Consider the following 26,342-nt stretch of genomic DNA (forward strand, 5'->3'; position numbering starts at 1 on the left):
AGAATCAAAAATAAGATATAAAGACCAAAGTGTTGGATCTACTGACATTAATTAAAATTGCAGATAATTCTGCACTTATTAAGTGTGTGCACATTACACAGCAGTGTAGTAAGAACCTACATGCTCTCACAGAACTTTTTCTGAATACTGGGCCTGTCTTGGTTCCGGCGGACACGAAACCATCTTTGTATTTTCCGTACATCCCAGTCCAGTTGCTTCGAGAGTCCCTCCAGTTGCCTCGTGTCTGGAGGCTAAAGAGACAGCACAGGACAAATACAACACCAGTCGGTACGACTGTCACACTGCATGAAGAACATATTATTGCGCCTGTGGTGGCATATTCCAGTGGAGTAACATCTGTATTTCGGTGTGCAGAGGAACACTTAATGGACTGCAGAACAAACGTGGGCCTTATGTACCGTTTTGGACTGATACACCCTCTCCAGGACATCATTGGACTGAGCTCGCCGAGGCACTCCCGCCTGAATCTGAAGTATGTGGGCACAGGGCTTGGCCACTAGCCTGTATACACACAGACAGAGGCAAAAAAAAAGAGAGGGAGAGGGAGAGAGGGGCCAGAGATGGTGTGGTACAGAGAGAGACAGACAAAGGAGAGATGTCAAAAAGGAGAAGTTTAAGCAACTTTGTTACAGACTATAAAGAAACACATGAACTATTAGCTACAGATTGATAAGGACTTCCCCTCCACTAACAGGAACTGCTGAGCTTCCAGCTTTTCCCACCAAAGTAATGTTTGACGTGCCGTGTGGTGTGTGTGTGTGTGGTGTGGTGTGTGTGTGTGTGTGTGTGTGTCTTCAGGGGAGGGAAAGAGTACAATAGGGCCTATGGGGTAAGAGTTAGAAGGAATCCTGGGGAATGTAGCACCTAGTCCAAACAGAGCGTGATGACCCATCATGTGAGAGGGTGGGAGAGAGAGACGGGAGGGCCGCCTCGAACCAATATACTGATTTGTGTCACAAGATCATCTGGTTCATCTGGTTGAGTTGACCACTGTTCGAGCTCAGACCCAGAGCCACTTATTACATCGAACTCTCACAAACCCCCCCCCCTACTTATCTTGAGTGGTTTCCCCAACATGGAAAGAGACTGAATGAATAGAAGTACAGACTAGCCTTTGGCCGGGCCCTTTCATTGGTGATTTTACTCTAAATAAAGCACTTCTAAGAAAGTCTGCATAACCCCTAATTTAGCTGAACTCTGCAGTGAAAAGATGACTTTCAGCGAGTGATACACACTGCACAGACCGGTTTCAAAAGGCCACTAACGCAGGCGCAAAACACTCAGTTTCCGGTGATCACATTAGGAATCAAGCTCTGTAATTATTCTAAGCCATTCCTGTTTCCCCCCCCCTAAGCTATCCTAAGAAAACTGACTGCTCAGCAAGGCAAACTGGTGTCTCAAGCCAGTGTGAGTTCATCACCTAAAAGGAATGCTTACACTGTTAATTAAGGGGTTACAGCAAAAACAAACACAACAGTGACTTCTTTTATTCTTACGATCAAAGAATACAAGAATCTTCCCACGAGAAGAGAGAGAAACAGACCATAATTATCTGTCACATGAAGCCCCGTCTATGAACCAGAGGGGATTTTTGTTAGAAGGTACATTTATTTATCATTACAAATCACTTTGTGTGACAGCAACAGCTCAGGATAATAAGCACACAGAGAGCTGTCTCTCTCCAGTTCACAGTTTTGTGTTTATAAGAGAATGACTCATCTGTTAAGACTGCTGCAAGGAGTAGCATTTGTATTGCTGTATTCTCCAGAAATCCCTTTTTTTTTGTGGCTGATTCTTGTTTTGTTTTTTGTTTTTTCCCTTCACGAACAGTTGAAGCCCCTCAGCTGTGCACCCGCACACAGCAGGCACCCAAAACAAGGAACTTATCACTACGTTTTCTGCATTTACCTTTCAAAAAGCTGTCTTAGTAGAAAAACTGCGACAGCCAGGGGCAAGGCGCAAAGGATGTCTCCTAATCGGGGATACTCCACACCAGGTGGCGGACGCTCCAGGTCCGCCCATGAAACATTTTCGGGAAGCCAAAATCTCTCACTCCAAATCCAGTCTGAGATAGAGGAAGTCATCGGGGATCAGGAAAATACGCGAGTCGCAAATTAGGTAAACCACTAAACAGTTACTGTTCGGACATGTGGTGGGATTTAAGTTAACAAAGTGAAGCCCTTTTCGGCAGTGATGTTCCCACCTCCTCCCTAGCTCCACTAACATTAGCTGAGTATCACTTCTGGTTAACTCCTCTGAGTAAACTGCACGGACCGCTAGGTTGACACGTAAGGCTGAAAGGCAACACCCACCTCACTGATTAGGCAACTTTCAATGAAGTTTTTTCCATTTGACAGATGAACTGACTATTGTTAACCCAGTCTTGTGCCTCTCCACCATTGCATTGTGCTTTTAAAAGTAGAGGTAACGATGATGATGATGATGATTATAATAATGGGGATTTAAAGGCAGCTAACGTTAGCTAACGTCAACTGACTCTTACGTTACGTTACGTGTCCACCCCCTGTTTGCAATTAGCGTCAATCGTCATCTAATTAGTCCGCCATTATAGTAAATTAACGTTTAACTGACCATATTTTGAAGTTGTTTGACGGTAAGTTGCCGTAGTTGAAATACATTTTTGAAGGTATTTAACTCTTGAACTTACTATAAGTACATTTTAAGGGAATATCCTCTAACAATTAAAACAAGAAGCTAGTTCTAGCTATCAGTTTTAACGGTAACTTTTCAAGTAACGTTTTCTAACGTTCTCTACTTAGCAACCTAACGTTCTCTACTTAGCAACCTAAGTTCTCTTAGCAACCTAACGTTTGCTACGTAGCTTAATGAATAGTAGCATTTTAGCTGTTAACGCTATTTTGGTTAGTTTACAGTATGTCATCAAAGTCACTAATGTCATTATCCAATGGAGCTTAAATTAATTTTCTTTAGGATTTCTAGTGGATGACTGTCACAAAAAAAGATTAATTTAATTTCCTTCCTCCTAAAATAGCCAATATTTCCACAGCCAGCCATACATAATTATGCATAATTATACACTAAAACTAATGCAAAGTCCAATGCAACATGCCTGGCAATAAATCCTAACTTTGTGACGGTTATGATCCTCCAAAGAGATCATAAAGTTGAATCAACACCTCTCAGCAACAAGCTCAACAAAACCTGAATGTTACAACACAGATGAAGGTAAGATAGGTGTAGCTAATAAATTGGCAACTGAGTGCAGATTTATACTGTGCTTGCATTCAAGATGACCTCTCAGTGCCTTAGGCCTGTGTCCAGAAGTTTTCATATTGAGAGCACATATTTTGAGTTCCCATTAATTGTAGTCATAAAGTAATGTTGATGCAGAGCTTTATGCTTGTAAAGGTGGTTGAATCTGCCACTCCTAAAACGTGGTTCAGATCTGATTTATGTGGGTTTAACCTTAAGGTGTCTGTGTGGTGAACACACACTTATTGCGTGCTCTTTAAGTTCTTAATCCCCTTTACTGAAGTTAGACGTAGTGTCTTCTAGAGGAGAAAAACAGCTTTGTGGGATGCCAAGACACGGTTTGTAAAGACTGTAAATTTTTATTGAAAATAGAGTAGAAGGTTGGAATGGTTGATTATTGACTGACAACACCATCAATGATTTGCAGCTTTAATTCGTAAACCTTTACCTCACTACTAGCCTGCTCTACCAACCTAGGTTAAGGTCTGTCAGTGGAATCTGGCCACACAGCATAACTCAAACTCATTAGGAAACCTGGTGTCCCTGGTTGCACATTGGAGCTTACATTTTACCCTGTGAGTCCTAAAAGATAACCCTTTATACCTGGATTTTTATAGGCAAAATTAGCCATTGCAGTGTCCTTATCTCCCTAAATGTATTCTCATTGTGTAGCTGCAAGCGGATAGCAGCGCACTATAGAGGGAACCTATTGGTTTCCACACTAAAACTTGCAAGTTGTGGACTTTTTATGTACTGTGTAATTTATTCCTTTACAGCTAGCTGGGTGACGGTCTCGACTTTACACTGACTATAAGCACATTCTGTATTAACATTAAGTATGCACTGATCTGAAAAAACACTTGGCACAAGAACTGTTCATACTTATACCACTGGGCATGTGACATTAGTTTTACGCCAATCTATAACGTGGATGTGCACAGTCTTAAAAACAAGTCATATCAGAAGACTGCTACATTTCTGTCTGTGTGCAATCTTCATGCATTATTTAACGATTTCCCGATATGACACTATACCTTTTTATAAAAGCGTGTAATCGGAGAGCGACGTGTATTTGCTTATATATAAAAAGAGGTTTAAGGATTTAAATACCACTGTGAAATCCTTTTTTAAATTTAGGTCACTGCTTTCTTTTCATTATCTTGACTTTACGTCAGCACACATTTCAAAGCATGCTCCAGAGGGTATTTCACGTGCCAATACAACACAAGAACACACCGTTTGTCCCTGTTACAGCACAACTTCACCCTTCAGGATGACATGCAGATCTAACCGTCAAAGCCAGTAATTTATGAATTTTCAAGCGACAAAATAGTGACCTGCAAGGGCAAAACAAAGAGAGGAGGTGGGTGCAGCACATACATGACACCCACTCCCACACTGGCCATCCTTTTATTCTGCATCCTCCTGAGGATTTTTACATCAGTACCAACTGGCCAGAGAGCAGCCCAGCTCCCTGAACAAAACCTCTCTGTGTCAGTATGCAGCTGCAGCTTCCGAGATGCCCAACTCGGATGCATGACCTAGTGTGTGGGGGCTGGGGACTTAAGCCACAAAATAGGGGGGTGGGTCGTGTTTTAGAGGACACTCGTTTGACTGTAGTGTAGCATTTTAACCACATTTGAGGTATCTGTCCACTTACTTTAACCAGTTCTTGCGTCTCGGCTGGCTTCGGTCCAGCAGCAGCAGGGAGGTCCGATACACAGCGTCTGTCATCCCGTCGGCATCCCCCCCCCCTCACTGCTTGGACTGTTCCATTTCGCATCAGAAAAAATCTGGTAGTTGGAGAAGAGTTCTTCATGTCAGGGACTGCTGTAGCCTCAGCACGCAGAGTACTGTAGCTCCTGGATCACCTAAGGTAATATCTCCTCCTGAGTTTAATTCTTAACCTTTTGATTAATATGTTTTCTGTGACCTAGTCCTCCAAAAGGGAATTTCTCAGCAACTATGCAGCTGCCTCTTCCAAAAGTACTTATGTGTTCATAGATGAGCATGCATTTTTGTGTTTACCTTTTTGAAAATACTCAAATCCTTAACCATAAGAACATCAACCACAGTCTTAATAATTTAGTTAATATATATTTATTTAAAATGGATTTGTCAACGTGAACTCTTGTTTTGGTGCTATATATGTTTTCATGATATGTAGTTATATATTTTTCTTTTACAGATAAGCAAATGGATGACAAAGAGCTGAGCGATCCCCTGAATAACGTATCAGTCATTAAAGGTAACCCAGCTGTATTATTTTTTTTCCTGAGAACATGGACAAAAAAGAATTGAAGTGAATGACTTGGCATTGTTTTGCTGTTCAAATGGCTCTCACCTGCCACAGCAGTCCTTACAAAGAACGAGAGAGAGAGACGAGAGAGAAAGCAATGAGTAACTCTTAGAAGAGTGTGTAGCTACGAGGGCAGTTGGTTGGGTTGAGACTGCTCTAGGTGGCCTTGTTTTAGAGGCTGATTTCTCTAGTCTCAACAGCTTATTAAAAGATGGAGTCACTTTTCACAGAGGGCACATCAGCTGACTAATGTGTGTTAGTGACAATTAGGGTGGCTTATTTAAAAAAAAAAAAGAATCCAGTGGATAAAGCAACGCGACGTGCAAGCATATTAGTGAGTAAATCAATTTTGCATGATGGATGAATATGTAATGCTGCACTGCACAGCATATGGGCACTTCCAGGAAGGAAACAACGGTATCAGTCATTTAGAAAATGATGAGGATATTTCTCAGTTTCGGTCGCACACAGCATATTTTGTAGCTGTAATTTAATATCACTCCTAGCAGTTTGATCAGCAGAGATTCACTGAATGCTGTATGTGTCGAGCTGCGCTAACCGTCTGATTCAGTTAAAGAATGCCGTCACATTCAACGGGAAGGAAGCCGACAGCGGGGGGAAGATAGAGCATGATGGCTCTAGCCTTCAGCACTTGAGCTAAAAAAAGACTTTCTCCTACATTTTTTTCTGTCGTCACTTGAGGCAGTGTGATGCCCAATATCCCCCAACTAGGCAGAGATGTATTTTTACACACAGACTAATTCCATTATTACTTTGTCAGGTGTCAGTCTCTGACATTAAGTCGTAATGGCTGTAATAACTAATGTTGCTAAAGATAACACGTTGGACGCCCTCATCTGAAATACTCTCGTTATCTCGTGCTCTCCAGAGGACATTCATCTTTCACACAAACCGAGCACAGACAACCCTACAGGGAGCCCACTCACATTCTGACTCTCACTCATACATATGCATGCATGAAGGAACACACAACCTCATACACACATGCAGGACCGAGCGCTGACCACCCATCCTTTGTCTGGCACACAGCAGGGTGGTCATGTGCTTGAGTCAGAGGGTGCCACCAGCCTCCAGCAGGCTCTTCATACCCTCTCATTTTAGGGGCATTTATCAATGCCATCTGGTAGCGCTGCTAACAATATGTGTGTGTATTTGTACAGTGTGTTTATGCAGCTGTGCGCGCCAGACACAATGAAATCACAGTTTTCATGACAAATGCAGCGTTTCATGGCAGACTCGGTCCTCTCATGTGTCCATTTATGGTGCACATGCTTGACCTGTCCTGACTCTTGTTTTCCCCTCTGCCAAATGCTCGGCACGAGTGAGGTCATCTCTTTTCCTAGCCATGGTAGATTAGGGGATCAAGATATTCTCTGGGCATTGCAAAGCCCAAGTATTTGTGGGGTTTGTTTCCACCTCTAGGAAACACAACAGACCCTTGACAACCTTGGCTAGTCCATTCCCTTTGTGCATTGTTTACAGTAACCTACTGTTCACTAGCACTGTAGAAGTGCCAGAGATTTGTGTGTTGCTTGGTTAATGGACAGTTTGGAATTAAACCTTGGATAAAAAAAATGCAGATAATGTAGTTGTGTCTATTTCTGGGTTGGCAATTAGTTTATGTAATAGTCCCATTTCAATATCTTGGGAAATCATCTAGTATGTCAGCCCTGGTTAAATATTTGGGACTGAAGCAGAATTAATACTGTGGAACTTCGAGTTATTCTATTTTTATAGTATTGAATCGTTACTGCCCGATGTGTCATTATGGTTTAAACTTTACTTTCTAATGTCTCTGTATCCACTCAGTGACTATGCAGGAAGATAGACAGCCATATCCTTACAGCTAGACACTCATGTTAGGAAAAAGGATCTATAATCCGGATAATCATTTCTGTTTCTTTATCCAGATGACCTGACCCGGTCAAACATGGGGTCCTCTGGTGACTCAGAAAAGATTATCCAGCGCTTGAATGATGAACTACGAGAAGCCCAGGAGCAAGCTAATACTGAGAAGCACAAATGCATTGAGCTACAAGGTAAAGAATATTTTTTTTTTTTTTACAATATTTGATGTTTGATACACACCATTCTCTCCACTTTATACTATGCACACACGCATAAAATAAATGAAACAATATTTTGTAGGTATCTTGGAGGAAGAGAGAAAAGAAAATAAGCAACAAGCTGATGAATCTGCGAAACAGATCAAACTTCTTCAAGGTACATTGGTGTATTTGTGCCTTTGAAAATGTTGTCTAGCCTAATAAAAATGTCTACACTACTAATACAAACACTGACCTTCACGTGGACAGGCCAGCTGCGGCAGCTCCAAGATGACATGGGCGTTCTCAGAGAGCAGATAGATGTCTCCTCCGGTTCACACGACGAGCTACAAAGTGCACGTGATGAGGCGAAGGCGCTGAAACGTTCCCTGGAGGCAGCCACTGCTGAGCGGGACCGTGACGTCGCTGCTATCCAGACTAACCTGTCAACCGTGTCAAAGGACCTGGACAAATGGCGTCAGACTGCCAACAAATATGAGCGTGAAATTGACAACCTACAGCGTGACCTTCAGCAGCAGAGCAAGCAGTGGCAGAAAACTGCAGAAATACAAGGTACTACATGGTGCACATACACACTATAAAACAAAACATGATGATGATAACTGGTACAAAGGATCTGACACAGTGATTGTAGTCATCATAGAAGTATTTACTTCAGTCATACATACATGAAAGGAAACACTTTCAAACACAGTTTTTATAAACAGTAGCAGTTCCATTAGTTTATTTTTTTTTTCAAATATGTACGAAACATAATTGACTCTTAGGAGTTTTGGAACAGTTTACAAACTTAAATTTCTCTGTCAATTGTAATCAAGTCGTAATGTTAATCACTACTGAAGAATGTGTTGCTTAGTGACCTTTTTATATTGAAATATGGCTTTATTTATTTTGTTTTTAGCATTAAGAAACTTGACCCTGTGTACAGTACTGTGTCAGATGTACACTAGCCTGTTCATGCACGCAAAGACGTTAAATATATTATTAGAAACTAGAAAGAAACTTTCTTCTCTGTAAGCCAATTAAGAAAGAGCATCTGCTCAAAGAATGCACCGTTATATAAAACCATTGTGTTTTTTCAAAGCCGGTGAGCTGCAGTCCATGCAGGTGGAGTGTAATGGCCTTCAGAAGGAGTGTTCTGCCCTGCGATCTGAAAAACAAGACATTGTCAACAAGCACCAGAAGGAAAGGAGCGGCCTGCAAAGTGAGTGTGCTTCCCTCAGGGCTGAAAAGGAGGAACTCCTCAAGACTCACCAGAAAGAGAAGGGCAACCTGCAAAGTGAATGTGCGGGACTGCGCTCTGAGAAAGAGGCAGTGCTGCAGAAACAGAAGCAGCTGGAGAAAGACCTTGCCAGGTCAGTGCACTGAGCTACATTATCAAGCGCTCGGCTACGCTCCCACCTCGGTGCTCCCTCTGTTTAATTTGCTTGACTCTGTTCCAACATGTTTTGCTGCACAGTTTACCACACACCTCCCTTTGTCTGATCCTTCACCTATTGAACTCAGTGTTTTTTTTTTTAATTCTGGTAGTTCGCGTGCCCAGAATGGTGAGTTGAGCAGTAGCCTCAAAGCCCTGGAGAGATCCCAGCAGGAGTTGGAGAAGAGGCTGGCGGCCCTGCAGCTCCAGCATCAGCAGGATAGCACCAAGCTGCAAACCCAATTGGATGAAGCAGAAAGTCGCAGCAAGACTCTGCAGAGAGAGGTGTGTTCTCAAAACTAAAAAGTCATTAACCAAGTGTCACGCGCCTTAGAATCACTCCTTGGAATTACAGTACATCCTCAAACCTGACAGGTACACTCTGTCGATACTTGTTGCTATTTAGTCACAGTTTTCAATGCCTGCGACTGATGGCAGGCATCAGGCTCGTACATTAATGCCAGTCTTTTTTATTTCATGCAAGTACATGATCTTTATGTTTGTAGTAAAGATTTTATGTGAGACTAACAAATCTAAAGCTGTCACCAAATAGTGTTAAATCCTACTTTTTAAATAGTTTTTACCATGGTTAAAGGTTAGGTGTGTAGGATTCAGTGGCATCTAGCAGCGAAGTAGCAGATTGCAACCATTTAAATACAGCTCCATGCTTGTAGGAGAAACTACAGTGGCTGCAAAACTCATGAAAAACGCAAAATATCCCTATCTAGAGCCGGTGTTTGGTTTGTCTGTTCTGGGCTACTGTAGAATTATGACGACTTCTGTGGAAGAGGACCTCTGTAGATAAAAATTACTCTTCTAAGGTAACAAAAACATCCGATTCATTATTGTTTTAGATGATAATACACTAATGAAAACAATAATTAATATTTATAATTTCCCATTTGAGCCAATAGATCATCCTAAATGTTACAGTGGCCCATTAATAGTTGATTGTGCGAGAACTGAGCTCATGGAATTGTTGGTTCTTAGTTTAGACAACTGCATATTTGCAAGAATTTTGGCCATTTAGGACGGATTTCCCAATCTGCCACACTTGATAAATACAGGCCTTGATCCTTTATCTGTCCATCTTTGAGGTTGTAGCCTAGCTTATAATCATTTAAAATGGTGGCATTCAAGGCTTTAGGATATTTTGTGATAGTCATCAACCAGACAGCAGCTCTTTGTAGTCATCTAATCCAAATGTTTAGTTTTATTTGCCCTGATCATCCGACTGTCATGCACCTACAATATAAAAAAAAAAAGCATTTTGTCAGACTGATGTTCTATTTTCAGACATTACAGAAGAGACATACAGACCCTGTATTGAGCCTTAATGACTTCCTAACATGGTCTTACAAACTAAAGTCTAAAACAATGTTGAAATGACTGTGAAATGCCCAGCTTCTTTCTTAAAACAAAAAGTTATGAAATGTAAGCAACCTACAGTCTAAACAGTCCACAGGTCGCTTGCTGCGGGCAGAAGCAAACTACTGTAATGCTCCCAGTCAAATTGAGCAGAATGGAGGGGGGGTGAGTCGTTGCTGTGACACCCAGACAGGAGGGGCACTGTTGAATAGCAGAAAGGAGAGATGAAGTCATCCTTAACCACAAGTAATTCATCCCAGTGTGGTGTTGCTTTACAGTCACTGAATGAGAGTGCTCTCACAGTGTCCTTTTTAGACTGAGCTCGTCCTGTGAAGCCCTGTCAGATGACGAAGCCTGTGAGAAACAGTTGCCACCTTAAATTAAGCAGTGATGCAGCAACTTTTGGTGCCAGCATGTTTCCCTTGTCCGCCAAATTGACCCTGAGAATACATGTATTTGAAAGTGATTTGTGTTTAAAGACGTATGATTTGCTTTATGCAGTATGAGGAGGCTAAGACGGAGCTGTCAGACCTAAAGGAAAAGTATGAGAAGACTGAGCAGGAAAAACAGTCGCTTAAAGATGAACTTGAGGAGTGCAACGCCAACATGAAGGAATTAAAGGAGAAGGGAACAAAGGTGAGGGCTGGTCTGTCATACCTGCTACAGTTAAATAAAATTGTATATAATTGTTTGACAAATGTTATCAAGAAGTGCATGGAATGTAGAAATAATGATCTGCAGTTGAGTTTAAAAAAAAAAAAAACAGCACCACAGCTTTTATTTGCATAAGAAGCAAACATCTTCAGTTGTTTTGGTTTTGGAAGCATGAGCTTTGCTTCAAATTTTAATGAACATCCATTTATTTTGTGAAATATCTCCAGGCACAAAAGGTGAATCTGTTGTAGGATTCACAGTATATTTCTTTTAATCTCAGCACACCTGCTCCCCTGTACTCATCCACTGCCCTTTACTGTTGCTTTTAGACATTGACAGCCGTGTGTGGCTCTGAGAGTTGTATAAACATCAATTACAGACAGACATTGACTGAGAGGTTTATTAATAAAGCTACACCCAACTAAAGTATGTCCCATTGCAGTTGATTACTATAATATCCCTTCCCTTCTGTAGACATCCCTATTGCTGCCTGTTCAAGCCATAGTCATCGGCCTTATCCTGGCTTTGCTGTATTGGTGCTTCGGCGCATTGTGGTAGTAAGGTACACATTACTCCTGTCAAGTCGGCCTACATCCTTCATTCTCATCAGTGTCTTTTAGCTCATTGCATGACTTAATCAGGTTTCCCCTAATTCCCCAGAATGTCTTCCTCAGGGGGGGTAACTCCAAAAATTGACGTCTTTAGAAACTCTAACCTCTCTAATCATACAGTTCCAACATCTGACATCTGTTTGTCTTGTCTGGATGGCTAATGCTTAACAACTGTTTCTCTCAGTTGGCTTATGATTGGCTTATGTTAATCTGAAAGCGCTAACTCGCATTCTCTGTGCCCTGCATTGGTCTCAATGGCAAGCTCCCCTCTGTCAAAGCTTTGGCGATCTTTGGATGGGCGGTTTCAAGCGGTGATGCTCATGTTTCCATTTCTGTGTCACCACTCTTTTCAGAAGCCATGGATGATCTGGGGACCCGTGGTTGCTGTGGCTGTGACAGCAGTGACTGCTGCTGTGCTCTTCAGGACCTGAGGGCAACATGCTCGAACACACACACACGCAAAATCCATATTTGTCGTCAGATTTCTCCGCACTTGCCCCCTTATCATATCTGCACTATTAATTAGGAGGGCTCATACTAAACACTGTTTAATTTTTAAGATGCTCTATTTTAGATGACAGAGAGGTTAATAAAAGAATGTCCGTTTTGTGTGCAAATGAATACGTTTGTTTGTATGTCTATTATTTGAAGGAAATCTAGTTTACTATCATGACTTAAACGATTATCCATTAATGAATGTAAAGATGCTCTACACAATTAATTCTAAATATATATATATGATGATATTTTAGGTGGATTACCTGGAGTTTAAACCTCCCTAAATGTAACACGTCTCTGTACCTGTCAGAATAATAAATGTCTCAATAATGCAGCCCCTGATGGAGTACATGATGAATGCCCCAGATACATAACATCAGTCAATCAGTGGATGGTTGTGGTGGGCACGTTATCTCTCATCATAACTGATCTCAATGTAGAAATGGGTAGAGGCCGAACCTGGGGAAGGTATTTCAGCAGGAGTTTATCTTTGCTGTTTTCTGCCTAGCGTGTTTCATAGTCCTGAAAGATGTTTTTCATTCATGATGATTGAAGTGATGCAGCCACAAGTGAAATATTTTAGGTCTGGAAAGATGGTTTTCCTTCATTAACAGAATCTAGTTCAGGACTGTAAGTAGCGAACTCCTGTGTTACTGTTTGCTTCTGCCTTCCATTTAAGATACGGTCTCTCCCATATAGACGACGAAGGTAAAGAAGATGGATATATTAAATTTACTTTTCTGTTTCTGCACTAGCTTCTGTACATCATATTAATCAGACCCACAGATTCAGTTGGCATCCTAGAATCACCCATTTACAATTGCTTTAAAACAAGGAATATACATTTTAAGTCTTATTGCATTGGTGCCAGTGAAAACACTAAGAAGGGGCCACAGAGATTTTTTATTAATAATGGCCACCATAGTCTGTACATCAGTTGTTTACCAAAGGGAAGTTAATATTACATAACACAATATAATTTAAATTCACGTTATTGTATCACATCTTACCAGTAGCCACCACAAGAAACTGGTCTAATACTTCATGTTGAACAGATACAACAAATTTGGCTTCCATTTAGAGTTTTCTGATGATTATATATTTGCATGCATTAGAATTATTTGTGGAAAATCTCAAATTTGATCAATGGACATATTTGTTCATTTGCTGTATTTGTGACTGCTCAGTTTCCTGTGAGTACAAAATCTATGTATTTTGTAAAGAGATGGAAAGTACGTTTCTTGGGTTTAAAGTTCATGATCTACTTCACTAACATGTAAGAGTGACCTCGATTAAAGAGCTCAACCTCATAATTGCACAAGCAGGCAGTCACTGTAGCCACCAAGCTTTATAGAGGCGAGGTCGGACCTGCTGCTGTTCTGTTTCTTCAGAATCATTCAAATGATTGCAACCCTGTAGAGGAAAACGGAGTGCATGTCACATGTATGAGGTAAGCTCTTCTTTGTTTTTAATATTAGGTAATGGGTAATATATTTTGAGAAATATTTTTTGCTTCTACCCTCCAACAAAGTGATCTTCTCATATCTCACATGTCCTGTTTTACCTCCCTTTTAAAAGCTCCCTGTACTGCGGATGGCATTTAAAGATGCTGATTGATGCTGACAGGCAGGAGCACAACGTTTTCCTTTAAGAGTTTGGTTTTCTCAGGTGAGTACGTCAGCTGGCCAACAATGCACCATGGAAAAAGACAGCATACCCACAGTATAAACAGTGGTACAGTGAACATGTGCAATGTTTGGACAGACTAATTAGTACCTTGTTACCCTTTTGGAGGTGCTGGAGCACAGTAAGTTGACCAGGAGATGATAAATATCTCTTGCAGATGAGACTGGGCAGTTTGTACATGTTTGGGCTTTCTGGAGCAGAAGAGACTCAACATGTGAGTCAAAGAAATGTAAACAGCCCAGCCATCTGCCCCACAAAAATACCCCAAACTCTACTTATATAGTATAGTATATAATCATGGTCCCAGGATTCAGCCATTTACAACAGGGATCACACATAATTCTTGTAGGCCTTTAGAGTTGAATCATTGTTAATTGTTTTAATAATTTGATCAGTTTCTAGGTCTTTTTTAGAAAGAATCTAGTATGTACCAATGGTATGTTTTTTTTCTAATATTTTGTAAAGGGAAATTACCTCAGAGAGTCTTTTCTCAAAGGAAGAGAGTTAACATAAACATTACATATTTTTGGGGGGGCTTTTATTGGCCCAGCTCTGGCACATGGGGTGCCTCCTCCACCAGGTGAGCTACCAGGGTGCCTCATTAGTGCATTATTTACATCCAGTATAGTTTCAATAAGTAACAATATAATAGTTTTCTTAAAATCTGGAGGCATTCCACCAAGTTTTACACTGAAAGGTCAGTTTATTCGTCATGAGGAGTATTGCTCAGCTTGTTGATACAGTTGTATAATGTCTTATGTGGCTCTGCAACAGGCGGAAAAAAATGAAATAGGCTAATTTTTGATTTCTAATAACCACCTTTAGATATTTCTATTCAGTACTTAACTAATATGCCAAAATAATCTAATGTGTTTGGGTTCAAGTATCATTTAAGGGTTCATTAGTGATTGTAATTAAATCAACATATATTTCTCCCACCCCTTAAAGTCTCCCTGCCACCTTCTGGCCACCCCATGAATATTTCTCTAGATCCGCCCCTGCAACGGGACTTCCTGGATCATATTTCATCGTCTCACTGTTACCACAACACGCCTCCACCATGCAGCCTCCAGCGATGTTTTAACGCATGCTCAAACCCTACTTAGACTTCAGATTTTTCATCAGAGTTTTATGATCTAAGTTGATGTGACTACTGACTGTGGGGACCTTAACATCTGCTGGAAGATTATAGGGTTAAGCACTCAGTGCAGTTACGCCCTTTAGACATGCTGACCACACTGATGGTACTTCTGTGTAACGATGCAATATATTTCTCAACAGGATGTCTGTTTCTACATTTAACATTTTTGCCACGTTACTTAGTCAGTGTGTATGTGTCATTCATCCTGACACATCTGATCCTCATTTTTGTTGAAAATGCATTGGCTCTGTCATTTCTGTTCTGCAGGGTTTGCTGTCTCAAGGATCCCTGTCAGGATACAATGTGACGACCAGGATGATGTGGCTAATGTGACGCGAGGCTCAGGCAACCTGGGGAATACACTGTGCATGTGAGCAGATTGAGGACAGCCTCTTCGTCCTATATAAACCAAAATATGAGAATCGTTCCCACGCATTGGGGAGCCTCTCTGCAGAGTTGCTGTGTCCATTTGTTCTGCTCTAGTTTGCATGTAGGTCATCTGTAGTGGACCAGAGATGCAGCAGAATGGCAGCTGCATTAGATGGTATTTTTACTGTGTAATCTTGGGCTTCCTGTTGCTCTAATTTACATTGATGTCAAAGTTTTGACTACTGTTCAATGCTTAAATCCTTGTTAAACAGAGCGTAGTTCATCAATCATTGTAATTCAAATTCACAACACCATAAAAAGCTTCAACCTTTTTAGCAGATGTCTATTTCAAATGTAATTACCTACAATATGTATAATGCATTTCCTGGTACTTAAGACTCAAAGTTTCTTTGAAATTGAATTGAGAAATTTGGAGAAAAATGTCTTCAAAGGTCTGTAACTCTTTCTGGGATTTCACATCATGAACATCCTGATAATTTAAATTTTGTACATGTAGCTGAATCGTACATGTAGCTGAATCTTTCTATGCAACCCTTTTCCCTCTTACCATTTCAAAGAAATGTAGCTTATTATCTGTTCATAGTTGTGAAACACTACATGTTTTAATGTCTAAATATCTGTGTCAAACCAATAGGCCTGCAGGTGGAAAAACCCTTAAAATAACACCATTTTAAGTTATTTTGATATACAGACCATGCTGGGATCCATCAATACAATATCACCTCTGGAGGGCAGTATGTTCATGGGGAGGCTCTGTGGGTTCATCAGTTCTGTTCTTTCCCCCTCAGTCAAGGAAACCTCCTCAAGGTTAGACAGAGGTCAAAATCTGTAGTCCACAGCTCGATCAGGAGAGTGAACAAGCTTCACTGTTAACTGAAGCAGAGCTGATGATGGATCACACTCTGTGGATGTCATGACACCCAGGGGTCTGTGCAAAAAAAGCTCTCAGATCCTCACTACTGACTGCAAACAGGAGACAGTCTACAGTCTGCCTCTATCATGACACCCGGTGGTGAGTTTTGGACTCGAAGCTTTAAATTGGATGTGAATATATGTGTATGTATTCAAACAAACAGTGTGGAGATAGAAAACACATCCAGTGACTTATTAATGCTCCTTTGGTGGAGTAAAAGTCCTCCAGGTGTGACTCAAAGGCACCACCACATAATGAGCATTAATGTGGAACTGCATTTTTACATTGACGCTTTTGTCCAAAACATACAAATTAATTTATTTTTTGATGGTTTTTTTTTCTTTTGTCTTATTATTTTATGTTCTTTCCATTATTGGCAAAAATAAAGTTTCTAGAGCATGACTGCTGTTTATTATTTCTGTGTAACAGAACCTGGGGCAGTTAGTAACACCAGGAGGTTTTGGAAAGACAGAAGGGTCTTCTGGGGTTCTTGCAGACATGCATCATTATGTCGTACTGACTAATAATCCACAGTAAAACAAAATGAGCTGCTAATTGTTCTTACACAAAAAACATTTCCAGTAATATTCAATAAGAGGAAAAGCGTTAAAACCATAATTTGAGATTTATGCTCAATACAGACAACTAACAACTGAAACTAACAAAAGCAGCCAACACCTGAAAATCATCTTCTTCAAAATTAACAGAAGCAAAGCTTGTGGAAATGTTCAGTAAGAAAAGTTGTTACAGAAACATTATATTTATAGTATGTAGTATAATATAGTATAGTATATAGTGTTTGCTATTTTAATCTTGACTAGCTATGAAATTATACTTGTGAAAAGAAGTTCAAATGTAATTCTGCCACTATAATCTTTTTTTCTTTTAGTTAAACACGACCAGGTCAGGTATTCTCGGCATGAACCTCTCTTTGGGTATGAATGTCTCGATCATTGCCTGTGAGCAGGTCGGCTATTTATGTGCTGTGATTGTGTGTGAGTCGACATTGGTCAATAATAATTTGTTACACACCAGTAAAATTCTTCACTCTGGGTTTATTGTATTCACTTTATTGACTGTAGCTGCTTAGGGTGTCTATTTTTATATTTCCAGTTCTTTATTGCACTTGCACACACGCCGTGATGTTTTTGCTAAGAGTTATGACAGTGTGTACAGCCTGGACTCTGTCAGAAGCAATGTCTGGCCTGCACGTTCACTTTAAAAGATTGACCGAATAACGTTGTGGCCCGGTTTCCCCAATGATGAGTAATAATCAATGAGTTTATCCAGGGCAAACATATTCTGCTGGGACTAACTGCACACTCCACAGGGACAGTTATGCTTTCAACACATCAACAATACCTGCAAATAAACTAAAGCATCTGCTAACTAATCAACAGAATCACGGTTGAACCAGCAGTCACATGTGTCTGCCTGTGACAAGAGAATCAAGGGGGAAAAAATCTACTGAAAAGTAAGTTTTTACATTTTTGAAAAAGCATTTTGTGGCATGGTAAGATATTTCATGTTATTTTGGTGCGATATTCAAATATTGAATGGATGTTGGATATCGACTTTGCCTCTGCTGACGTGTTATTCTCATGAGATGCTGCGTGTGTAATGGGTGTGTTATATGTATTTTTTTAGGTGAGCCATGGCAGCTGATCTAGACGTGGTGAACCTGTTTATCATCGCGGGGGGAACACTGGCTATTCCCATCTTGGCCTTTGTTGCTTCCGTCCTTCTCTGGCCCTCCGCACTCATTAAAGTATATTACTGGTAAGGTCGATTACTGTGTTGTCCTGGCTTTCACTTCGTATGTTCAATACCGGACGTGAATGCCAGAGATGATTCTACCAAAAATATTCAACAATAAAGAACAAACACTAATGACAGAACATGCTTCTAATCAAAATACACATCATTTGTATTCTCAACTTGCAGATATTTAACAATATTTGGCTGCACAGGCCATCTTAAAACAACGCTCATATTTACATTGAAAGCATTCTTGGTCACTTCAGAGCCACAAAGAGATCCCTCCTTGGGGGAATTTCATACTATAAAGACCACAGCTTTGGAAGGTATACCCAATTGATTTAACTCAGACTGCTTACGACTTCAGTAGCTCATATTAGTTTCAGCTGTACTTGCAAATGCATCTTTGCACAGAAAGAGGAATCTGGATTTTGTCTTCCATCACTCAAATTGAAGAAAAGGGTTCTGTTTGCAGACTGTGGATTAAGATTGACCTGAAAAAATGTGAGCTTATCCTTTAAAAAGATTCATGTGACCTTTATAATCATTAAAGTGTGAGTTTTTGAGTCGCACAACATCACAAATTTGCCTCAACATGAAGCCCTTAATGTATCTAAACGGCAACAGAAAGAAAATGCCAATGTTGGCAACACATGTTCATAAGAATTTGCATCCATTATCCCTCAACCAAATTTTGAATCCCAGTGACGTCATGTCTGCGTGTGTAAGCTCAGACACACCTGCTTCCCTTACAGGTACTGGAGGAGGACGCTGGGCCTGCAGGTGCGCTACGCAGACTGCGGCGGCTATCGCTTCTGTTACACCTACAGAGGAAAGCCTGGGATGAGACCTTCCATTTTAATGCTGCACGGCTTCTCTGCTCACAAAGACACATGGCTCACTGTTGTCAAGGTCAGGAGATCTGTAACACTAAACATAACAGTGTGTTGCTGTGAGATAACACTCATCCAGCAGTGACAGAAAACACAGATGCTGGCAGGCTGTTAAATCTTAATAGTAATGTAAAATGGAGGAATTTAATGACATACATGTGGAAGCACAAAAGACCCTTATAGATTTGAATCTTATAGGCAACTTAACAAAAATTGAATCACTAATGAAGACTTTATTTTGAAATGTAAATGAATGTATGGTATTTGAAAAAGACACGTTTGATTTTAGGTGTTTTAAATTCCCCTCTTTGATATTTCCAGATCGGGTGCTGTTTCAAAAACCTGATTTTAAGTTTCATTTATTTTTTGGTTCACAAGGCTTCACAAATTTTGGTAGAAGATTTAAGTGTCTGGTTGGGATCTAAAAATCACATCAAAAAATTAAGTTCAATGTGGATCTGTGAAATTCAAGATGAAAAATTCAAATTTGGACATTCTCCAGACGGCCAAGGATAAGCAGCCAGTCTTTCTTGGCTTCCATGCCTACATTAATAGTTTCAGGCTGTACTTTCTCTCTCTTTTACCACTCTAGTATTTACCAAAACATCTTCACATTGTGTGTGTGGACATGCCTGGCCATGAGGGAACAACACGCACCAACACCGAGGATTATTCCATTCAGGGGCAGGTCAGAAGGATCCATCAGGTACACTGAACAGAGAGAGCAATTAAATTCAGTATGTGGGTGTATTATTTTTATTTTTTTCAGGTACTGAAATCATTCCACTGAAAACCTGTTTTTGTTCTTCGTTCTTCTCAGTTTGTGGAAACCGTTCGCTTAAACAGGAAACCTTTCCATCTGGTTGGAACCGCCATGGGGGGAAATGTAGCCGGGGTTTACGCAGCGTGCTACTCGTCAGAGATCTGCAGCATGACTCTCATTTGTCCAGACGGTCAGTCGCTGTGTGTGTGTGTGTGTACAACATTATCAATGAGCATCTGAGTGTTTTGCCAAAAGAAAGGTCAGATGCAGAAACCAGTCGATATTTTTCACTTTAAAGAGGCACTCTAATGTCTTTTGTGGCTCTGGAGGGAGCTTCTTTTTTTATTTTGTAAGTTTAAAAAAAATAACCCTGATGATGTCATAGTGATGTCACCTGGGTTAACTCGGTTTGGGCTCGGGGTCTCCAAATTTATAACACAAAATCTGCATTTCAAACTAGGGGTGTGGAGTTTGAAAGATGTGGGCATTTACCCCGGAGGGTCAAACGCTATCTGCGAGCCAATGGGAACAGAGCAGGGTCGTCTGTTAGTTCTGTTGGTTTTCTTTGAGCCATATTTGAAAATGTTCAGAGTTTCTCTGCCAAAGACTTTTGCTAAATTACCTAAAATGTACAGTCTGGTTGTGTAGGTGATATCTTCCTGTTGGAGAAGCATAGCTCTGTTAGCCCTATAAAACCATGTTAAACTGATTATAGATATACCCTGTTGATAGTGTTTGATTCCAGATTATATGTGCCTAAACTTATACTGCCTGCACTTAAAAAACAGAAATAGAAAAAGCTATTTCCAGTATGTTTTAACTCCTGTATGATCAGAATAAAACAGGTACTTCATCCACAAACAAAAATCTCCTTATACAAAGTTTCACTCTTTGTGCGGCTTTCATGGATTTGTAGTAGAGCATTTTCTTTTACAGAGAAGATCCTGTTACGGCCTCATTCTGAGTGAAAAGGAGCTAAACTAAGGATAAAAGTAGAAGCTGATTAGCTTTTATACTTTTGTGACAGAAAAGGAAGTCCTTGGCAAAACTACTCTCTTTCCATTGCCCCACACATAGTCTGCAGTTGCTGGACCCGTCTCTATTTACTGAGTTGCATTCTGGGAAATGTTGGATCTAACACTGTAGGTGCTTCCTTTAAATGTGTCTTTTGTAAGTTTCCCAACTAAATAAGTGGAGTTTCCCTTTAAAAGCAAATGAATTCACACAGCGGATTAATTTCATGCCTACCATCATTTGCTGTTTCTGATATTTCATTTGATTACCAGTATTCATCATTCCAAACAACATATGAGCGTGCACCCCTCAGTTTCTAATCAGAAAACACTATTTTATTCCTGCAGGTATAAGACACCCATGTGAGACCAAATTTGACAATCATCTGCAGGACCTGGAGCACAGCAATTACACATTAAATATCCCGCTGATCCCTACTACACCCGAGGAGATGGAGGACATGTTCAGACTTTGTTCTCATGTTCGCTTTAAAATCCCTCAGCAGGTCAAGTCCACACTTGAAAATAAAAGCACTGTGGATTTCACTTTGTATGCACTCATGGAATCACAGAAATAGTTACAAAATAATATTCACCTACACATTCATTAGTCAAATGTAGCTACATTTTGTGGATGTTTAAACGTGTGTTTTCATTGTTTAGATTCTTCAAGGATTGGTTGATGTTCGGCAGCCCCACAACACATTTTACCAAGAAGGTTAGTGCACTGGTTAGTGCACTGGTTTGAAAATAATTAGGATTTCCCATGTAAGTACAGTAAAGTCCATGTGAACCAACCAGTGATTTTGTTTCTTTTTTCAATCAGTATTTATGGAGATTGTCGGTGAGAACTCAAGATATGCCTTACAGGAGCACTTACAACTGATTACTGCACCTTTACAAGTGATATGGGGCAAACAAGACCAGGTAAAGCATGCTGTTCCACTAATGCAGTGATTCAGCAAAGCCTCTATAAATACCAGAATGATTACCTTGCAGCTTTTTTGCTTCTAAATGCACCCGAAGATCCATGTGGCTGTATACCAACCTGTAACTTGGGGCTGGTGGCTCAGGTTTCTCTAGCTGCTTTGGCCTGAAAAGAGAAACTTCAGTCACATAGACATAATCATTATCCCTGCATTTGTCCTAGGTGGTGGATGTCTCTGGAGCTACAGTCATTGCAGAGGTGCTGCCTGGATGCAGGGTGGACCTGCTGGAGAACTGTGGACACTCTGTGGTAATGGAGAGGCCATGTCGGACAGCCAAACTCATCCTGGAGTTCATCATCATGCAGCAAGATGCCAGGGGTGGCACAAAGAAATCCTCCTGAAACCCATGACTTTTAATCATTTCTTTCCACTGCAATGCCTCACATGTCCCTTATACGTGACATGCATGCATATGTATACAGAAGTCCAAGCTTTAAACATTCACATTAAGACAGTAAGCAAGGGGTTGGGGTAGTGCACCAGCATCTCTTAAGAGTGTAAAATAAATCGCATTTAATTTGTAATGTAAACTCTCACCATGATAATAAAAGCTAGTATATGAGTGTTGGGATGTGTGAATGTATTCATGCAGAGGTGCCTGTGGTTGCAGCAGGACCTCCTCCCCTCCTTCACCCTCCTTCACCCTCCTTGTGTGCGCAATTTTGCTGCAGCCTGGAGCCGAGCACAGCTGCTGCCCGGTGCGACCAGCGGCAAACATCAGCGACTGTCCGGCTGCACCGTTACATGCCGACCGCAGACCGCGGTTCTCGGACACACACACAAACAAATAGACAAGTAGGCAAGAAAGCGAGCTGGTAAGGCTTTGTTTTTTTTGTCTCTGTTAGTCTAGTTAAGAGCCCCGGCGTTAACCTGAGTAGTAACTGCAGCTACACCTCAATGGCTAGGGGACTGTTAGCTCTGGTAGCTCGCTAGTTAGCAAGCAGGAAGCTAGCAGGCTACATTTCCAGTGTGGTAGTCGCTTTGTGTTTAACGCCACCGGACACGGTGCATTCAAGCCGGATTTACTTAACTTAATAACAGTTTTAGCTTTTTTAAAACGCGTTTTGTTGCTTGCGATGTAACTTAATCTCGTAACGTTAAGTCAGCTTGTTTCATTTTCAGAGCAGAGAGTGAAAAGAGATCGGAGGGCTGCTTTTTTAACACTAGCTCTGTTGAACAAACATTAACATAGCTGCCTTCACTAGCCTCCACCACTTCTTTAACGTTATGTAGTTCAGTCACACTGTTGCTATATAACTGGGTAACTTACGAGAGGTAAATTAATGGGTTTATGTTCATTCAGTAGCTCCAGGTTTCACTTCCCATTGGGTTGGTATTATGATCTATAATGATGGATCATCCTCTGCTGTCACACAGACACTTGAGATGCAAAGTTAAATCTTAACCTTGCAAAAACATCTTAACTTTAGTAGCTTTTCTGAAGCTATTTTAAAAAAAAAAACCATCATATTACATTATCTTCTTCAGTAGATCGGGTTTGCCAGCTGTTATGGACATGCAGATGTTTAGATTTACTTCCTTTTTGAGCACTTCCACTTCCACTTTACTAGTCAAAAGCAGACTGCCACTTTAACAGCAAGTACACTGAAAAGTTATTGAAGAAACGTGTATCCAGTCAACTCACATTGTGACAGGACATAATATAACTCACAATGCTTGAATACAGCATGTATGTTTGCCTTCGAGTACACAGGCTCCCAGGTAGATCATTACTCATGTAATTTAACACACAGAGGTGCTAGTTACATGACTTGACTTAAGTCTGCATGATTGTGTCCCTCACATTTTGCATAACTCTGTTACAGCTCATGTTAACGTGACTGTTTTTTCACAGGTAGAATTGAAGTAAGCCAAAACCGTATCTGTTCCCTCTCTATTTCGTTCTGACCAAGTGGGTATTGTTCTACAAATGGATAATGGAGACTGGGGCCATAGGGTAAGAGATGGATAGAAGTCAGACTAGAATAAGAGCAATGTCAGCTGTTTTTTTTTTTTTGCTGCTAAAGAAATGTTGGCTGATTTTAAATGCTAAAGGACCAGTGTGTAGGATTCAGCGGGGAAGACGCAGATTGCAACTATTTGAATACAGATCAGCCCTCCAAGTATGTATGTGAAACTTGCGAAAAAAGGGGAAAGGCCCAATCTGACAGCACTGTTTGTTCTTTCTGGTTTAGACAATGCGGTTCAACATCGCGCGCCTCTGTCGAAGAGACCAGTCCTCTTTAGATAAAAACGGCTCAGTGTAAGGTAACGAAAACTGTGTTTTCAGGTGATTGCACACTAATAAAAACATACCTATGAATATTATATTCCAATTCTGCAGGATCCTAAATGTTACACACTGGACCTTTAAATTCACTCTGTCGCCAGTTTATTTTACATTAAGAATCAAAAACGAATGCAGTCTGATACAGCATCCTTGCAGTAAATCCTACCTTCATGAAGGTTGTAATGTTCATAAGGGTATAATGTTTAGATATATTTTAGAGAGGTTTGGCAGCACCATTACCAAATAACAAAATAGCATTTATTCTAATAATGTAACTTCACAATGTCCATGTTATCACCCACAACTGCAGGATGCTAACTTTCTTCCACTTAACAAAAACATGTGATTCTCATCCTCTTCTCTGTTCCTTCTTGCCCTAGATGACTACTCCTGTTACCTTGAACGTGGGAGGCCACCTGTACACCACCAGTTTATCCACCCTGCAGCGCTATCCAGACTCCATGCTGGGTGCCATGTTTCGGGGAGATTTCCCCACCACTCGTGATTCCCAAGGGAATTATTTCATCGATCGCGATGGAACACTTTTCCGGTATATCCTGAACTTCCTGCGGACGTCTGAGCTCACGCTCCCCATGGACTTCACAGAGACGGACCTCCTACGGAAAGAGGCAGACTTCTACCAGATTGAACCTTTGATCCAGTGCCTTAGTGATCCCAAGCCTCTGTACCCTCCCGACATCTTCGAGCAGGTCGTGGAGCTCTCTAGCACTCGGAAACTGTCAAAATATTCAAACCCAGTCGCCGTCATCATCACGCAGCTAACCATAACTACAAAGGTTCACGGTCTGCTGGAAGGTATTTCCAACAACTTTACCAAGTGGAACAAACACATGATGGACACCAGAGACTGCCAGGTGTCCTTCACCTTCGGACCATGTGACTACCACCAAGAGGTGTCCCTTAGGGTTCACCTCATGGACTACATAATGAAACAGGGCTTCACCATCCGCAACACACGTGTGCATCACATGAGTGAGCGTGCAAACGAGAACACGGTGGAGCATCACTGGACTTTTTGCAGACCAGCTCACAAAGTGGAAGACTGAGTCACAGCACAGTTGTTGTGGGTGACATTATGGTTTGATTTTGCCTTCATAATACACAAATCATGATTGAAAGGAACAAAATTGATTTTCTGTTTCAGTAATGGATCACTAATAATGATTTTTACCCCTAATTTTGAACAATATGGCACAAGTCCAGACAGGTAGCATTAAAAAAAAAAAAAAAAAAAAAAAAAGAGAATTCTTGATTTATTTACCTGTTCAAGTGCAAGAGTGTTATCTTAGCATAACACTTTATTATCTGTTCTACAACTATATACACATATATATCTGACTGTTCTTGAACTCTACAAAGCAAAAACGACATTCCTTATGAAGCAGAAAGGCCCCTATAGCAATGAATGATAGATTTTTACAGGATTGTGATGTGGTTCCAGTACCTGCATCTGTTTATTCCGAAGTCAGTAATAAAGTGATTGTGAACAGGGAACCAGGTTTTGAGACTATATGCCTACATACAGTATCAGATCTACATCTTAACATCCATTAATGTAAATTTAGAAAGATAAAAGAGGAGATTGTAAAAGGTTTGTACCTCATACACAAGCTGTCTTAGCCATATTTTGGACAAGAGACACTGAGCCAGGATCCCAAATTGTCAGGAGGGTACCTTTTTTTTAATATCATAATAAATTATGATATTCTTTAGCCCAATTTCTTTCTGTGAGTTTGCAGTAGATCTTAAAATTAGTCTCTTAGCTCATTATACGGTACTATTTCTTAAGACCCTAGTTGTTGTTGCATGTGTCTGAGTGTATGTATATGTATTTTCTGTGTGCGCTTTGTAGTATTATGTCCTACTGTTACACTTTAGAGCTCATATCAACAGTGATGTGGTGGTCATTTGGTCATTCCAGCCAAAATAAACCCATTTGTGTATTTGTCAGTCATTAATTTATTTTGCTTTATGGTTGAACTTTTCATCTTAAGTTGATGATATTTTTGCGCACATGACAAATTGTGTTATTATAATCCCACCATCAGTATTGGAGCAATGTCGCGTAATAAGAGATGGACATACGCCAAGCTCCCAGTTGGATTTCATGCTTTTACTCATTCACTGTTGGGAAGGACAAATCAAATATGGCAACTAATGATTTCCTCAACATTTAGCCAGTCAGAAAACTAACTTCTCTGAGTAAATTGAATGGTGGGAACAAAATGTTTTAGTAAATCCAGTTATAATTCAACGGTTAAAAATAAGTGGGAGCAATTATTACCTGTGTTAAACT

At 40.5% G+C, this 26,342-nt stretch overlaps 4 protein-coding genes across 6 annotated transcripts in view; 3 read left to right on the forward strand and 1 right to left on the reverse strand.

Annotated features, from left to right (window-relative positions):
• Window positions 1-2,309, reverse strand: part of LOC118324363 (ceramide synthase 5-like) — a 5,778-nt gene extending 3,469 nt beyond the window's left edge. The window contains exons 1-3 of the mRNA XM_035656670.1: window positions 1,930-2,309; window positions 420-522; window positions 121-251 (exon numbers count right to left, since the gene is read on the reverse strand). Coding sequence (XP_035512563.1) covers window positions 121-251; window positions 420-522; window positions 1,930-2,105 — 410 coding nt within the window. The 5' untranslated portion in view covers window positions 2,106-2,309. The remainder of the gene's footprint in view (window positions 1-120; window positions 252-419; window positions 523-1,929) is intronic.
• A 2,615-nt stretch (window positions 2,310-4,924) lies between these two features.
• On the forward strand, window positions 4,925-12,523 carry slmapb (sarcolemma associated protein b). Of its 2 annotated transcripts, XM_035656668.1 has the most exons (10): window positions 4,925-5,131; window positions 5,444-5,503; window positions 7,486-7,614; window positions 7,724-7,798; window positions 7,891-8,193; window positions 8,726-8,996; window positions 9,172-9,343; window positions 10,928-11,062; window positions 11,555-11,642; window positions 12,045-12,523. In XM_035656668.1, exons 2-9 carry the CDS (start codon window positions 5,452-5,454, stop codon window positions 11,636-11,638), a joined length of 1,221 nt encoding a protein of 406 aa, XP_035512561.1. In that variant the 5' UTR covers window positions 4,925-5,131; window positions 5,444-5,451; the 3' UTR covers window positions 11,639-11,642; window positions 12,045-12,523. The 2 variants fall into 2 exon arrangements, with proteins under 2 accessions (XP_035512561.1, XP_035512562.1); XM_035656669.1 differs by lacking the exon at window positions 11,555-11,642.
• A 5,022-nt stretch (window positions 12,524-17,545) lies between these two features.
• abhd6b (abhydrolase domain containing 6, acylglycerol lipase b) lies at window positions 17,546-22,239 on the forward strand. Its single transcript, XM_035656385.1, has 8 exons — window positions 17,546-18,098; window positions 18,833-18,989; window positions 19,563-19,676; window positions 19,791-19,923; window positions 21,095-21,252; window positions 21,410-21,464; window positions 21,573-21,673; window positions 21,897-22,239. Exons 1-8 carry the CDS (start codon window positions 17,974-17,976, stop codon window positions 22,074-22,076), a joined length of 1,023 nt encoding a protein of 340 aa, XP_035512278.1. The 5' UTR covers window positions 17,546-17,973; the 3' UTR covers window positions 22,077-22,239.
• Window positions 22,240-22,396: 157 nt separating this feature from the next.
• kctd6b (potassium channel tetramerization domain containing 6b) lies at window positions 22,397-25,989 on the forward strand. 2 transcript variants are annotated; one of them, XM_035656387.1, is made up of 3 exons: window positions 22,401-22,550; window positions 23,591-23,692; window positions 24,406-25,989. In XM_035656387.1, exons 2-3 carry the CDS (start codon window positions 23,666-23,668, stop codon window positions 25,090-25,092), a joined length of 714 nt encoding a protein of 237 aa, XP_035512280.1. In that variant the 5' UTR covers window positions 22,401-22,550; window positions 23,591-23,665; the 3' UTR covers window positions 25,093-25,989. The 2 variants fall into 2 exon arrangements, with proteins under 2 accessions (XP_035512281.1, XP_035512280.1); XM_035656388.1 differs by lacking the exon at window positions 23,591-23,692 and having other exon boundaries at window positions 22,397-22,550.
• Window positions 25,990-26,342: the final 353 nt, after the last annotated feature.

This window comes from Morone saxatilis, unplaced genomic scaffold (assembly GCF_004916995.1).
Source record: "Morone saxatilis isolate NCDOM2014 unplaced genomic scaffold, NCSU_SB_2.0 Contig15, whole genome shotgun sequence".
In the NCBI taxonomy this organism is placed as follows: domain Eukaryota; kingdom Metazoa; phylum Chordata; class Actinopteri; family Moronidae; genus Morone; species Morone saxatilis.